Consider the following 16,989-nt stretch of genomic DNA (forward strand, 5'->3'; position numbering starts at 1 on the left):
CCAGAACAGCATTAATTTAAGTGGTTTTAAGTTTAAATAGAGCAATCAGAGACCACTTAACAGGAAGTTTGCATATTATGACATGTTAATAAAATAAAGATTACTGTCTCTTCATGTCTATGTTGTACATGTATATGTTTGTTGTTCTTTTGGTTTAATCTTATCTCTGTGACACAGTAGACCAAGAATGATTTTTCTCAGCCAATCAGTGGAGATCAGTCAACGTCACAAAAAGTGACATCACACTGTCTGACCAATGAGTAGTGGCCAAGACTTTCTCAAACTTCCCATCACCTCCAGAACTCACACAATGCCGTTTTACATCTTTTTTTGTCCCAAACAAATGGCCCTTATTATTATTATTATTATTATTAACATGAAAACATGATGGAACTTTGTGTAGGATTTCAAGCAAAAGCTGAAATTTTAGGGTGAAAATGGAGGAACCACATTTGGATGTACATCTGTTTAGGGGTGTAAGATGGTGTCTATGTTAAAGCATATAGCCAATTCATCTGACAACCAAAGAGTATTGATAAATAACCTACTAAGGGTAGGATAATAGTAATCTTTAGAGTAGTTAGATGCTGCCACAGGTTTGTACAAAAAAATTTGAGTGATCCAGTGGTAAATTTTACTAATATATAGAAAACTTCAAGGAATAATACTTTAAATAGTTCTGCTAAAATTCATAAGGAAAAATAAATAGTATGAATAAATATGTGATTTTAGTCAGTTTTACAACTGTCAAACAGTTTTATCATACTAAAAGGAAAATTGTTTTTTTTTTTTTTGGTCTAAACAAAAAAAAATGCTAAAAATGAATCTATTAATTCAATACGTGTGATTATAACAGGCTTCCTGTTGGAATTATAAGACAAAACTGGAAGTACCACTATTCCAGTGGTTCTCAAACTAGGGTCTGGGGACCCCTGGGGGTCTGTGAGCGACAGCTTGGGGGTCTGCAAAATAATTCAAAATAAATGCTAAAAGTAATGCCATGTCATTAAAAAGAAAAAATACATAAATGGACCACAGAGTCATAAAACAACTAGACTAAACCAATGACTCCCACATAAGTCAGCTTTAGGCCAATAAAAACTCTCATATGACTGTGACATATCACATAAATCTATCACTTGTCACACATCGGTCACTTTGCTCAGGACGCATTTGGTGTGCAGGTAATGTATAAATATCTGAGCGCGTGTACTTCATCAAGTGATGCTAGACCCAAACCAGCTAAACTGAGAAACTATGATGACAGCTATAGCTACAGCTACAGTGACAGAAGACTAAAATGTGTTGTGTGTCTTCATGTGTGGTTACAGGCATGCAGAGTTTAAGGACAAAACAAAATATTTTTTCGACTAAAGGGTGAGAAATACACCTGCCAGAAAACATGAAAGGTGAAGCTGACCACAGCCTCAGTAAAAGCACAGAGGGCTACTCATTTGGATGCTCAAAGGGGTGCAACAAGTAAGAAGCCACACTCCACTGGACAAGAACTTGTATTTAGGCTGAAGAGTTTAAAATCCAGCATCAAGGAGTACAAATGGGAGTTAACATATGTTTAATCAGCGTGAGGGTTATGTGGGGGTCCTTCTCTGCCCTGTAAGGTGTCCCTAGTGCGGAAAAAGTTTGGGAACCCCTGCCTTAATTCAGCACTGGCTGACGTGGTTAAATATATCCCTAAATTTCCCCTTCACTCCCCTCCTCTGGCCTGCAGGAGGATGGTTTCTCCCTCCTGGGCTGTTGCCTAACATTTCCCGCAGATAAAATCGTCTCTCATTGCTGATAAGGTAACGAGCTTGGTGAAGGTTACCACAATCAGCGTGCCCCTGATCGGAAGTGTGGTGGTTTCGTTTTCAAAATAAAAGCACTAATGGTAACCTGTTCTGTTATTCCGTTTAATGAGATCGTCAAAGGAAAGGAAACGAACTCTGTAAAGGAAAGGTACGTGCGTTCAGTTATCTTCAGAGATCCATTTAACGTTTGTCAGCGAACACCCCCACTTCTGTTTTTCACTTTTTTCCAAACAGAGGAGCTGACGGGAGGTAGGAGGTAACTATGCCTGCACTCTCACTCGTCATTTTTCAAGGAATCTGATATACGATTTATGAAGGCTATGTAAATATAAAGATTGTTAATAAAAGACTGTTATAATAAATCAAATTTCCCCTACACATTAAATAGATATTTTAGTGTCTGTAAAAATATTCACTGCCTTGGATGTTTTACCGTTTCATTGATTTTATGAATCAATAATGATCAATATAATTTGGCTTTTTTTGACAAAAGGAAAAACTTCTTAGTGTCAAAGTAAAACAGATCTATATCAAGTAATGTCAATTAAATAAAGATATGTAATAAGAAATAAGTGACAGCATGATGCTGCCACCACTGGGCTTCACAGTGGGGAAAGGGCTTTCTTTCACTTGACCATGGAGTCTCCCACGTTTTTGGTGAGCTCTAGCCGAGATTTAATGTGAGTTTTCGTCAACAGTGGCTTTCTCTTTGCCACTCTGCCATAAAGCTTTGACTGGTGAACAATCTGGGCAACAGTTCAGAGTAGACACAGGTGTCTTGGCGGCCTCTCTTACAGGTTTCCTTGCATAGCAGGCAGATTTACACCTTTGCCATATTCCTTCCATTTCTTGATATTGGATTTAACTGAATTCTAGGAATTATTCAGTGCCTTGAAAAGTTTTTTTTGAATCCATCTCCTAACTCATAATTTTCCTTCACCTTTTCTCTGATTTGCTTGGAGGGTTCTTTTGTCTTCATGGTTAAATGGTAGCCAGGAAAACTGATAACCAGTGACAGGAACTTTCAGACACAGTTGTCTAACTACTACAATCACTTGAGACACATTCACTTCACACTCGTGACCCCCATTTCACTGATGTGTCATTTTAAAGGGGGTGACTATTTATGCTGTCACTTATTTTACCTTACATAATTTTATTTAATTGACAATACTTTGTAGAAATCTGTTTTCACTCTGACAACTAAGATGTTTTGTTGTCAAAAAAGCCAAATGGTACTAACCATGATTTATTTATAGAATCAAAAGATAAAACATTCAAGGGGGTGAATACTTTTTATTGGTAATGTATGAGGATTTAGGCCACAGATTAGGTCCAGTTCTAGTCAAAGTCTATTATGAGTCTTTGTCATCAAAGCATAATTTGTATATTACGATTAAAACACAAGTGATAGTGTGACTGAGATGCAAACACACACACTATTAAATGTTTTATGATAATTTAAAACAGGATTCGTCTTTTTGTGTACAATTGCAGTTGTGAGAAATAGTTTTGAATCCAAGAAGACAAATGTTCTATCATGAATATATCGATGGGTTAAGTTTTACCCCCGGTTTCTTGGCTGGTGTTGAACTTAAACCTATAAATAGAGTATTTACTGAGGTATTTAACAAATGTGAAGTGGGTTAATTTCCTCAAAGACTTCCACACAAATGGACTTGTATCCCCCTCTGCTGGATAGGAAGAATGCAAGGTTATAGGCTGACTTTCTCAATATCTTCAATTCTGAACAAGCTGCTTTGATTTAAATGTTTTTTTTTTTGTTGTTGTTGTTGTTTTTGTTTTTTTAGGGTTTTTTTTTTTATCGAAGGAAACATTAACAGTCGGCCTCTCGTTCTTTCTAAAATCTTATTTGCTAGAGAAAAATAAAACTAAGAAACAGCGGTAACTGGTCAATGCAACGTGTTGATTAACAACGGTTGAACTAGGGGTTTTATTTTGAATCACTGAACCGGAAGTTCCTACATAAATATGGTGACGTTGACCGTGTTGTGATAACGAGGTGCAGCTGCGGTACTTGAGGAGAGGTAGACGTCAAAAAAAGGACAGGAGACTGGGCCGACCAGCGGACGCAGAGAGCATAAATGGCCTCGGTAACTGCAGATTGAAGGATGGGCTCCATGGTAGCGCAGCCATGGCCAGATCCACTAACAAGAGTGCCGAGGACGGGGACCCACGGGTAACCGCCCCCACGGACCGCGGAGAGGCGCGGGACCTGGCCGAGCCCCGGGAACTGTCTCTGGAGGAGGTGCTGAAGTCGTACGAGCAGCCCATCAACGAGGAGCAGGCATGGGCGGTGTGCTACCAGTGCTGCAGCGGGCTGAGGGTGCCCCGCCCGGCAGGGACAGTCAAGCATGTGAAGGACCCGTCCTCTATCCTCCTTCAAAGGGACGGAACCGTGTTACTAAAGCCGGAGCCCCGGACCAACGGTAGGACAGTTGTCCGTTAATGCCAACAACTTCACCTGCTCTGTCAGTCAATAATACTTCTGATGCAGAACTCCGTTATGAAGAAGGGACATTTTTTAGTTCCTATCTTGTACGGAAAAATAAAGTGTTTACGGTTTAACAAAACGTTGTATTTTGAACGTTAAAAGCCACGTTTTTAATTCGGCATAAAGTTATTTTTACGAATCAACACTGTTTAAAGAAAATTTCAGACTTTCAACTAGTTCACGGAATACTTCCCTGCTGTCCTCTCCTTGTAATCTACTCCACTAGACGGCATCATAGCCTTCGGGAACACAATCATTGTTTCGATTTTATAAGTTTACAACGTTTAGGTTGATTGTTTCTGAGCAGAACTGAAGAGAATCTAACAGTGTCACATAAAACATTTCCACGTTTGTTATAGCTGTGAGGGACTTGGGGCTGAACACATTTGTACATAAAATAATCAGTTTCCAGACGAGGATTAGCACGTAGGAACATCCTGTTCATAAGAGAATCAAAACGTTATATTTCCCTGCTCCAAACAGCATTTCATCCCCAACTACAGGACATTTCGATGGATTATTGGAATATTTTTTAAAATATCTGCGTAACCTGTACGCTTAAACAAACCGAGACTGTATTCCAGACACTCAAGTCTGTATTTTGTCGCACTCCCCATGCCAACAGGGATGACTTGTATTTGCCGGTAAATGATTAATTATTCATTGAGCACGGCTCCTTCCTTGCATCCCCTTTTGCAGAGACTGTTTTGGAGACTTCAAAGGGTGAATGGAAACCCCAAAAGATTATACAACTTCTTCTTGTTGTTTCCCCTCTGACTGTAGCCTGTACCTGCATAATATCAACTGCATGAGAAGTAGTTATGTCTGCACTGTGAGCTGGCTGAGCAAAAAATGCTGAAGAAGTCTGACTAGTATAGAGGCAACTTCATCCACACTCAAAGAGGGATTTGAGTTGAGCTATTTCCAAGCCTGTAGTCTGCCTACTGGGAGAGCTCAGAGAAACACTTTCTAATGAAGCTAATAAACTATATACCCTCTAACGGGGCTGAGTTCACAATTAAGTGCCCTCTTAGTAAACAAAACTTGACAAAGTTACCCCTGAATAGACCAAATAAAAAAGTAATCTTAAGTACACTTTTTATGGAAAAAAATTGACAACGTGCTCTCTGGAGTGTCCTCTGAAATATATAAAATTTGACAGTGCCTTTTTAAGTTCCCCTCTTTGTGCACAGAACTTAACAAAGTACCCTCTGAAGTTCCCTTTGAATAGACAAAATTTGACAAAGTGCCTTTTAAAGTGCCCTCGTAATATACAAAATTTGGCAAGTGCCCTCCATGCAGCCACAATTTGACAGTGATCCCTTTAGTACCCTCTGAAGTGTCCTTTAAACAGACAAAATTTGACATTTTGCCTTTTTTAAGTGCCCTCTTAATAGACAAATGGAAAAAATGTCAGTGTAAGTGCACTCTATCAGTGTTAATTTTATTGACCAAAACTATGACTGAAACTATTTGTCGACAGCCTTTTCTTCCATGACAAAAACTAGACTAAAACTAACAAAAATAGATCTATGATGACTAAAACTGACAAAAACTAAGTTTTTTTTTCATTATGATGACTAAAACTAGACTAAAATGAATGTAGTTTTCGTCAGACATTCAAAATCTGTGATATCTGCCCTCTATATAGACAAAAATTGAAAATGGTTATCTTACATGCTCTCAACATGGACAAAACTTGACAAGTGTCCTATGAAGTGTCCTCTTAATAGACATAATTTGACAAACTACCCACTAGATTTCCTCTTTGTGGACAAAATTTGGCAAAGTGCCAATACAAGTTCTTCTAAGTACAGTTTCTGACAACGTGTCTTTAGGTTGCCTTTTAAGTGGACGCTGCATGATAAGTCGCCCTCTTTGCTGCCCATCCAGTGGGCAATAGGTGATGAAGTGCCCTGGAGAAAATGCAGTGAAAGTGCTATAAGCTCCTCGCCATGAAAAGAGCCATGCTCCACTTCATAGAGTAGGTGCCCTATTCGTCAGTTTGGCCCCGGCCCTTCAAACATCTCGAGTCTGCCACTGTCCTCCAAGCTGGATAAAGAAGCAGCTTATTTCCTGTTTCTTAGACTATAGTAGCACCTGTGTAGCACCTGTTAAAGAATCTAACAGGAGAAGTTTACATTTGGCTCCAGGAGATGTTTGAAGCTTGTTGCTTGGCAACAAGATGGCACCTTCTAAAAAGTATAGTGATTTTTTTGTTAGTCTGTAAAAAAAGACTTAGACTTCATATTACCCAAGAGTTCAGTTGATTTTAGAAGTACATGTTCAGTATACTGGTTTCATGATAAGGAGATGGTAGCGGAGTGACTGTTGGTGCTTTTATATTCTGCTCAGACTATCGTAGCATTAAAGTGGTCCTCATTTGACAGAGGACATCTGGACCTCCCTCATGCACCAAAGGGAGCTGCTTAAGATACTGGTGAACTAAGTTTCCCAATTAACTGTTGCAGTCACTTCACTACACTCATTATTTCTCAACTCTCACCAAGGAGATGTTTAACTCTCATTAACAGGCTCGTTTATCCTCACAGTCTGTGTGGGTTTTACACCCTGCTAATCCATGAGTAAACACAGTCGTTATAGAAGCAGTGCAGCAAATCCCTCTACCAGCATCAAGTGACTCTTGTAGTGCTTCTGTTTAGTTTATTAATAAAGCCAAAAGATCATTTTGAATACTTTCAGTGGCTAAACTCACCGTAAAACATGGCAGCAGAGCTATGGCAGAGAAAAATGACACTGGACAGCATTCTAAAGAAAAGCTGTGGTGTATGCAGACTGCATTTGTTGATTTATTTTTATAAAGCTTTTGTTTAGGATATCTAATCACACAGATGTGCCAGCACAACACCCCAGTGGATCAAACGCTCCAGTGGACCTTACTTTACAGATGTCGAGTACATTAGTCACCATAATTATTCTAGATGGTTACTGATGACACGATATGATGCATTATATCTAATGTGCTATGATATGATATATGAATCATATCATGGCCCATGAAAACCTTTTTTTGATGCAAGAATTGATGCATTGTTTGCAGTTATGTGATCCCAGTGACACGCAAATGTCAGGTGGGGAGCAGGAAGTAAGTAAAGTAGACAAGGAAAGCTAGTGTATTAAAGCTCTAGATCATTTTGCACACTGCAGTTACCCTCAGAAAAATTCAGCATATATTAGGTATGATCCCTACACTGATTGATTAAACTGGCATGGAAGTGATCAATATAGCCAGTGACTTAGTCTTGCAGGCCTCTTACCACACGTCCAGCCATACGAAGGCAGACTTGTTGTGAGTTAAAGTTAGCTGCACCCCTTTATCAGCTTTGACTCTTGTTTTGTCATTAACATGCTTTTGATTAAAACAGTGATACACTCTTAATTAAAGAAACCTTCTCAGGCAAGAGACTGAGAATGTTCCTCTTCTGTTTCCCCGTTTAAATTGCATTTAACCAACTAGTCTAAAGAGGAGAAAATATTTAGAAAACAAATTCCCCACAGGGTCGTTGTGTCAGCAAGTGCGATACAAGCCTGATATACTCTGCATGGCTAACATTAGCAGCTAGCTCCGCCAGCCTTCGTTCGTCTTTGAAGATTAATATCAAGCTTTGACGTGTTGCTTCTATTCATTTTAGTTCAGTAGTCACACTTGAGTTCAACCATCGACAGCCTACACCACTTTATTTTCATTTTCTACTTCAAAAAGCCTGTCATACTGTGCTGTTCCTACTACATGCCAACTGCTAAGTTTCTTGTATTTACATCCACCAAAGTGCTGGGGGAAGCTCTGACAGGAAGGCAGACTGGGATTTCAAGCCTGTGTTTATAAAAACTGAAAGGTAATTAGTTTAACTTACCTGTAGCTAAATGTTGTGCTGGCTAATTTGAATCATTTAACCACATGCATCCCTAGAGGAGATGTTTCATTTACATAGCCAGTTCTATGAAATGGCTCTTTTTGAACCAAAGAAACTGTCTCCCTTTTAAAAAGCCAGTTTTCTTCCCCACATTTTTGCTATCATTCAAAACCAAGGTTATAATAGTTTTGGATTTTTCATTAGTTTGTATTTTTATTTAGTTTTCACTTTCTGTGCTTGATTTCAGTTTAGTTTTTATTAGTTTTGACTGTTGGTTTGTTAGCTTAGTTTTTATTTTGCAAAAATGCTGAATTTTAGTTTAGTTTTAATTAGTTTTAGTGTTAGTTTTAGTTTTTTTACGAATAGATGTCGGGACTGAGTGAGCATAATACATTTTTAAAAATATATTCAAACAGGCTACTCTTCACTAATCATTTTATTTACCTAATGATGATGTTTGAATACAACTCCAGACATAAAACTACCACTGTGTGAACTCTTAACCAATCAGATCAGGCAATTTTACTCTCCACAGACTTGTGTGTAGGTGCCAGTCAGTATGGTTGTGCCAAAGACTAAAACTAAGGATATTTTTTCTCCATTTCTTTTGTATTTCAGCTAGTTTTGTAAATGCATACAGTTTTAGTTAGTTTTCTGTTTTTTTTTTTTTTTGTTTGTTTTGTTTTGTTTTGTTTTTTAGTCAAGCTTAGTTTTTATTTAGTTTCAGTTAACTAAAATGATTTTTGAATTTTAGTTTTAGATATTTAGTTAGTTTTAGTTAACTATAACAGCATTGTTCAAAACGTATTAATAAAGCCAAACTATACCAAATGCAGAGCTGTTTGGGAATCAAAAAGCTGGCTCTTATTTCTGAGCTAAACCCACTGATTTGGATCTTTAAAAGGTGTCAGATTTCCCATCACAGTGACCAAGACTGGACAGACCTCAGCTGTGGAAACACTAGCAGGATTAGAGTTTATGATGGCAAACCATGAAAAAGTATAGTGAACCAAACCAGACCACTTGGTGGAAATAAACCATACACAAGCATAGTCTTGTCACATTCCAGGCTTTAGACAGAGGTTTTTAATCCAAGTGCAACCATTTCTCTATGATTTTTTTTTTTTTACCCCTGTCCCCCCAAATGTGTCACTACTTTTTAGGACTCAAAAGCAGTTCAAGATTTTTTTTTTTTTTTCCACAATTTGAACAATCACGAGAGCCACAAATGATGTAAAAGGTTGGCATTTTGATTGCGCTTCTCTGTACAGAATCCCCTCCCTGTCCCTGAAGTTCTTCCCACATGATGTGACATTGTCTGCATACCACTTACTGCAAACTTTGTTTCTTAATATAAGAGAGCTGTTGTTCAATTGAATTTGCGAACAGATGAGAAGACAGGCTCAGGTTAAACTTCTGCAGAGAATAACAGATCAGTGTTGTGAGAGTCAATGCTGTTGATTGAAGTTATCGCTCAAGTGATCCTGATACGATCATTGCATAACATGAGCTAGCTAATGCTGGATAACACACACTCACCTGCTCTTTGCCCTTCACTCCCCAAACAGCATTACTGACCTAAACCCACTGAAATGACATAAAACTTGTCCTTTTGTAGACTTTTATCCTGGTGTGTAAGGAGAGAATCCTTCACTACTACAGATATACCAGTATGTAAACATCATCTGTGTCCCTGAGATCTAACATGACAAAAATGTATAGGTTAGATGAACATCCTCATATTTCAGTGATGCTGGTGCTAGAGGACCATGCAGCATCCAGTGTTAGCGACTACCATTCCAGGCTTTTTCCACCTCCTGGCCTCTGGCAATCATGTGACTAAAAGCTATGAATATAATAAAATGGTACATTACAGTATATGGGTAACTGAAGAATATGAAATACCTCTGAACAGCTTAACTACAATACTATGTGTTTATTAACTGTAATTCTGTTTCTCTTTTACCTCGTATAATGATTCATTTTTTTAGTTTCTTCTCTGCTGACTGAAATTATCCTGCTGTCTCCTTTTTCATTCATACATGCCATGAGGACCATAATGGGGAGACCTAAAGTATGGATGTGAGGGTCACACTGACTGGGAGATCTGTAGAGAGACTGTAATAACATTAAGACACATTCTTCTCAAGCATGATAAATGAAACTAGCTATAAATCTTCAGGAAGAAAAAGGAAGAAAAACTTGGTTCAGCTTATACATTTGTACATTATGCTGATATGTATGGCTGAAATATCAAATGTGGATTATTATGCAGATAGCAATATTAAACTTTTAAAGCTGTTATCTTCTGATATCAATATAATGTTGATAATTTTTGCAAACACAGACAGGTGCAGCTATGGAGATGACTGTGTACTGCAGGTCTGGTGCTGAGGACTGATATATGTGGACTACAGTGAGGTGGCTGAGTTGATCAGTTCAGCTGGAGGGGGTGTAGTTAAAGGTTTATGAGCAGAGAAAATGACCTTGAATTGGATCTATTGTTGGGACACAGAGCTTTGAAATTCATGAGGACTTTTGAAGATGTGCCACGACTCAAAGTTTCTCTGGCAAAGAAAGATATGGGTGTGGGTGGAGACTTACTGTGGTTTTACAGATGGAAAAGACTTTCTTTTTAGTCAAAGCAAGGGATGCAGCAATGCATTTTAGTTTAGGTTGGCCCTGTTGATCGACATCAGTCAATGGCATATAAGGCTGCATGAACACATATCAGTAGCCAATGTTTAAGGTATCTGAAGTGCCCATTCAATTTAATGCAGCAAGGAGTGACCTGTGTGAAAAACTCAGATCTGTTTTCATGGTCAAACACAAGAGAAAAGTGGACTGGAATGAATCCTGATGCCTGTCCATCATCCACTAAAGCCAAAAGATGGAACAGATGTTACCACTGCTGCAGGAAAAGTGTCAGATGAGAACATTGAAAGTTTGCTCCTAATACAGCATTTTATTTTCAATACTCAGAGTTCATTTTAATTTGTGCAACAGACCTTAAAAAGTGGGTGAAGTTTTTTTGTCTGAAAACACAACTTACACACGTACATAACATGATCAGCAAAGATCATGTGTTCGTCTGACTGAACTAGGACTTTCACAATGCATGTAAGACCATTAGTCTGACTGAAATCATGCTGGATGTCACACTGACACCTGGGTAATTTGTTTGGAGGTTGTTTTACTCTAGCACTTAAACACCTTAAAGCTGGGGTGTCAAACGCAAGGCTTGGGGTCCAATTCAGGCCCATGGTATAGTTAAACCCGGCTAGCAAGATCATATCATATTTTCATTCTAACTGGTCCACGACTGGTATAAAGTCTGCTGATTTCCTCCAGTATAAAAATGCAAACTTAACCTTAATGATTTAAACTATCCTTGTTAAGTCAAACAGTTTTGAAAAAGTAAAGAACGAAAATACTTAGATAAAAGTCAGGAATATGAGAAAAGAAATTAATTTGTGTTTTCTTGTCATATTTTCAATTTTGTGTCTCACAATTATGACTTAAACTTATGATTTTGACTCTTTATCTCTTTCTTTTTCACCTCCTTAATTAACAATTTTGATTTTTTACCTCCTATTTGGACCTTTTAGGGTCACAGTTTTAATTTTAAGTCATATTTTGACCTTTCTAGGTCAAACTAAAGCATGAACTGAGGTAACTTAACAGGATGTGTCAATATCGTATCGTATTGTCGCTTATTGCATCTTTCATATTGATGAGATATTTCCACTTTATGTTTTCATGCGACTTTGTCCTGAAAACATAAAAAAAAATACATGTCAGCAGTCTACTGTTGGATCTGCATAACCTGAGATTATAAAATGAATTTCTGTTTCCCACTAATATAAATTTTATCCGGCTGCACATCGGTCTGCAGCAGAGGAGCATGTTAATGTGAATCCCAATATGAGCTGGCACAAAATCTGCACTACAGCGATTTAATGAAACCTACACCTGATGTACGAGCCTGATTCACTGCAACAGAGAAAACATATCCTCCCCTCTGACATGCTGCACACTCACTCTGCTTATCGAAATTAAAATTCTGCTGTCTGCTACAACCAGGAAGTAAAGAGGGGGAAAAGCAGTAGGAAACAGCAGTGAGCAGCACACGCAGAGAAAGCTGATCTCAAACATTTCTTGCTTTTATGTCTTCATTTTTAGTCTGCTTTGGTATGAAACATGACAGACCATCCCTGGTGGAGCATGTGTGTGCAGATTACTGACGTCACTGACAGCATCTGTGAGTGACTGTGTCTGGCCCACTCTTACTCCACTGAGAGCCCAAACTGTAATACAATCGCAAGCATGGTGATTCAGTAAGCTCTAATAAGACAGAGATGTCATCATACTGGTACATGAGCTGTATTTAGGAGCTAGCTGTCATCAGTCAAAGATGAGGCTTTAATGGTGATCCTAGTACAGAAGTGCCTTAAACAAGCAGTCTCTTAAAGAAGAAATACATCACACAGTGATGTATGCAACATAGCTAACATTTAAGGAACTAGTTTTGTATCTAATCACAACAATTAAGTCTTCTTCTGTTAAGCAGGATGTTTTTTTTAACCATGGTCCTGTTTAGAGTGAGGATCTGATTTATGGACCTGTGACCTCAATGACTGAAACATAACTTTTTAAAAAGAACCCTGCATGATCAGACAAGTTCATCTTGTTGGATAGATATTTCTACCTCTCATATGTATATTGAACAAAAAAAACAGATATCCTAGATATCTAAGGTGCGGCCCTAACACTGGCTACCAGTCTGAAACAGTGGATACTGCATAGTAACAGCGAGGAGCGCAGTGACACTGTGCCGTCACAGTACCAGTGCGGACCAAAATATGGCGGCCTCCTGGTGAGTTTATAAGCTCAAATTACCCAAAATGCAGATATCTAGTGAGTTTTTTAGTTCAATATATATATGAGAGATATAAATATCTATCCAACAAGATGAACTTGATCCACTGCAGCAGAGGAAATAAGGTCTGTTCCATATTGTTTACTCCTGTACTAAATACTTAATGTTTCAAGTGCATTCATGTGCAGAGTCCGTTCTGTCTGACAAGAATGTGAAAATACACATTCAGTGCCATCTTAGGATTGAGTTCGGAACAATGGACACTACCCACCCTCAATGAAGGCAGTACTGGCGATGCAGCTGGTCTTCAATGATTTGGCATGTTTGCTAACTATAGCATCTGCTAGCCAACCAATGTGCTACCAGTAACTGTGACACATTTAATCAGGCATCAACATTGAGTTTGGTTTATGTGTGATATATTGTCATCATCACTGTACACATTCCTCTGTAAAAGATGTCTAGTCAGATTATTAGCAAGTTGTAAATTTTCATAAAAATTTGATAGCTGAAATTACGTAACTTTTACATCTGTTTAGTGGTCATCAAAAATAAACCATCCTGTTGATATCACAGCCACCATAAAAAACACTACAACTTATTTTTTAAAAGTGTAAATGCCAAATTAAAGGCTTTCAATTGTTAACTAACAAACCAGACAGTCTACTTGGAAGAAAACCCCAAGTTCTTATTCATGAAATAATGACTTCATGAAAGTTGCAGTCATGTTTTAAAGGTTAAAATATGTTCTAAAATTTTAAATTATGAGCCTAAAAGGAAAAAATATAGAGTTAAAAGTCAGTTAGGAGTTGAAAAGGTCAGAATATGAGATACATTTCATAATAATGAGTTAAAAAGGTCAAATATGATTTAAAATTCTGAACCTTAAAGGTAAAATGCCTTTATTTTACATGCCAAAATACATTTTAAGTAGGACGGGTTGTGACCTGCTCAGGTCTTTAACAGGTCTATTGTCATACCAGTGCTGACAATATATGAATCAAACTAAAAACTGTTATATTGTTTGATCTTGATGTAAATTTCGAATACACACTATCTGTGTGCCCGACTTCAAGTATAATCACTCAGAGGAGAAACTCCTAAATCTAATCATACCCTTAATATCAGCCTTAATATTTGGCCAATGGGCAGCAAAAAGCTAGCACTTTACCAGGGTTGTCAAATGAGAACCCCCCTCCACCAGGTTTTGTTCAGAAGATTAAACAGTGAGCTCCCAGATCTCACAGCCACCCCCTCCATACTGTCTCTCACTGCCCACCATGCCAAAATGCAGACGTTCTTTATCTTGCCTACCCTGCCACATGGTCATCATTGTCCAAAGGGCATCATCACTTCGAGCAGACCCAGGCTCTGCATGTGAAACCTCCAGGTAGTGACAACACGTTAACATGACACATGGCCCCTAATGGCCCTCAAAACAAACACAACTTTTCCTGGTGCCAGCAGAAATAGCAGGAATGTTCTTAATCCCATGATTGGACTTTAAATGAGTTCCATTATGCAGGCACAGTACTGTCCTTGGGCAATAACAATTACTAAAAGGGTGCAATACATTCACACCTGTAATAGAGTGATGACTGGGTGTATATTTTATTGTCCCTTGTAAAAGCTGCAGTGTCCCAAACTCTACTAAGCTCATTTACGGCTCTGCTGGTGTAGTTTAAGGTTCAGGAAAGCTTTTGATTATTCATTGATTCAGCTTTGCCTATCTTCCTCCCACATCAACTTTAGGTATAGTGCATCCTAATCTTTACCCTGTAAACAGAAAGAGTGATGAGATGAAGATGTTCATCAATGCAATAATGACCATGAACAGTAATTCACTGAGTGTATTTAAAACCAAAGTCCAGTTAGATATTGCTCCTTTAAAAAAAAGTCACCTAAATAGAAACAGGAAGCAGTTTTAGCTTCCCACTGATTATTGAAACATTCGATTTGAACTCATTTGCAAGGATTCCTATACTCCACTCAGCTCTCTTGAATAACTCCTAACTGTATTTGATGTAGATCAGTTGCTCAAGATAAGACTTTCTCATTTTTTTGTTAGAAATTGCCTTCAAATGTAAAAGTTTAGGATCAGAACCAGTACAAAGTTATCGCTTTGCTGGTTAGTTGGAACTGTCTTGGTATTTTTGTGCAGAACCTAAAAGAAAAGAGAACAAACAGCACAACTACTGCTGGGTACTTTAGTTCTTATAAGCTGATATTATTTTAATTTAAAAGTGAGCAAAACTGAAACCTGAAACTTTTTAGTGAAGTGTTTTTTGCGTGATTATTTTTTCCCTGTGATTACCGTCTCCCGCTGTAAATGCTCTGAATGCAATTTTAAGAACGAGCAAAGTTCAACTTCAGCTTCACTGAGGCTGTGGCTGCTATGTACAATTACTTCATATGTTTATCAGAATAATGGATTTTAGATAATGGCTGATTAAAATGCTAATATCTTACAACAAGAACCTTGTAATAAATGTAATTTAAAGTGGGTAAGCCACTGATTGGACTTTTTAAGGTGCTTATGAAGATTAATAAGTCCAGACAGTGTTAACATAACCAACACCTTTATTATTGCTTAGAAGATGCTTTAGAGCTCTTCTTTTCTTTTTTTCTTCTTCCTACAGTAAAAGCTCCCCTCTTCTTCCCAGCTCTGTTTAACTTTTTTTTTTCACTTTGCGGTCTCTTTACATGACTGCCTCCAATGATGACAATCAGGCATGTGATTTTTGGTCTGAATTACATTAAAGTATCAGTATCGGCTAAAATTGACTTGTAAATAAAAGCATTTTGGGTATTGGCAAAAATCCAGTATCGTACATCTTTAGCCATAACTGTAACTCAGCTTCACTCTTCATGTCACCATACTGACTGTTTCAGTGTTTCTCAGATGGGAGCTCCAGGGCTCTCTGAGGTGTTTTGGATGCAGATCCCTCGCCTCTTTTGTGCTCACTGACCTGTAACTGTGGGAAACTGGCGGCGCTATTATTTAAACCTGTCTGACAGGTTTGAAGGGGGTTCATGTTCACTCACTCCTGAGGGGGGTTGTGGATATGGGGTGCATCATAATAGAGTATTTCTTTGCCCTCCTCTAGTGTCTGTTGTTGCCTTTGTTGCAGACTGAGGCAGCATCTGCGTTCACATGGGGAACAGAGTGATGCTATGTCCTGGTCTCAGCACTTTGTTGTTGACAGCAGAGGATGCTGTGGCAAGCTGACCCCCCATACCCACACATCCAACCCCCTTTTCATCTTTCTTTTTCTGCTGATCTCTCTCTCCCTCTTTTCATCTTTCTTTCCTTTCCTTGATGTTTCCACTATCTCTCTCTCTCTCTTTCCTTGTCTGTCTGTATCACTCTGTCTTTCCCTCTCTCTCTCTCCATCTGTCTTTGTCTGCATCTCTTGTCCGCTCGATCTCGTGTTTCTCTGCAGTGAGAGCTGCTGACCGAGGGCTTTCAGGCCTCTCGGGTGTCATTACAGACATCTGAGCTGGGAGAGAGAGCTTTTTTACTCTCTCACAACACACATGCATACACTCTGACAAAGCCACATCAAACCAGAATCAACACAGTAATGCATGTCAGGATAAGACTGCTGGACATATGGAGGAACAGGTGAGATATATATAAAATAGAGCACACTAGCGAAGGCCTTTTTACTGCCTTCAAGTTTGAAGCATGGCTGTTGGTGAGATGGATTAAATCTTCTCCAGACAACTCTCTGTCTAATCAGCCAGATTTTTTGAAACTGCCTCTGGCAACATTTTCAAGCATTATTCTGAATTTGTCTCCAAACACAGAAGGGGATAAATCTAATATAGTATGAACTATGAGTCTGTGTTCTCCACATTATTGCCATCTGTTCATTCAAAGCTTCATTTTGAGGAAAGTCAGAGCAGCAG

The 16,989-nt window shown here is 38.4% G+C and overlaps 1 protein-coding gene across 1 annotated transcript in view; it reads left to right on the forward strand.

The window, feature by feature from the left end:
• The first annotated feature begins 3,814 nt into the window (after nt 1-3,814).
• Nucleotides 3,815-16,989, forward strand: part of spire2 (spire-type actin nucleation factor 2) — a 48,543-nt gene continuing 35,368 nt past the window's right edge. Inside the window, exon 1 of the mRNA XM_041794539.1 lies at nt 3,815-4,258. Coding sequence (XP_041650473.1) covers nt 3,964-4,258 — 295 coding nt within the window. The 5' untranslated portion in view covers nt 3,815-3,963. The remainder of the gene's footprint in view (nt 4,259-16,989) is intronic.

This window comes from Cheilinus undulatus, linkage group 9, assembly GCF_018320785.1.
Source record: "Cheilinus undulatus linkage group 9, ASM1832078v1, whole genome shotgun sequence".
In the NCBI taxonomy this organism is placed as follows: domain Eukaryota; kingdom Metazoa; phylum Chordata; class Actinopteri; order Labriformes; family Labridae; genus Cheilinus; species Cheilinus undulatus.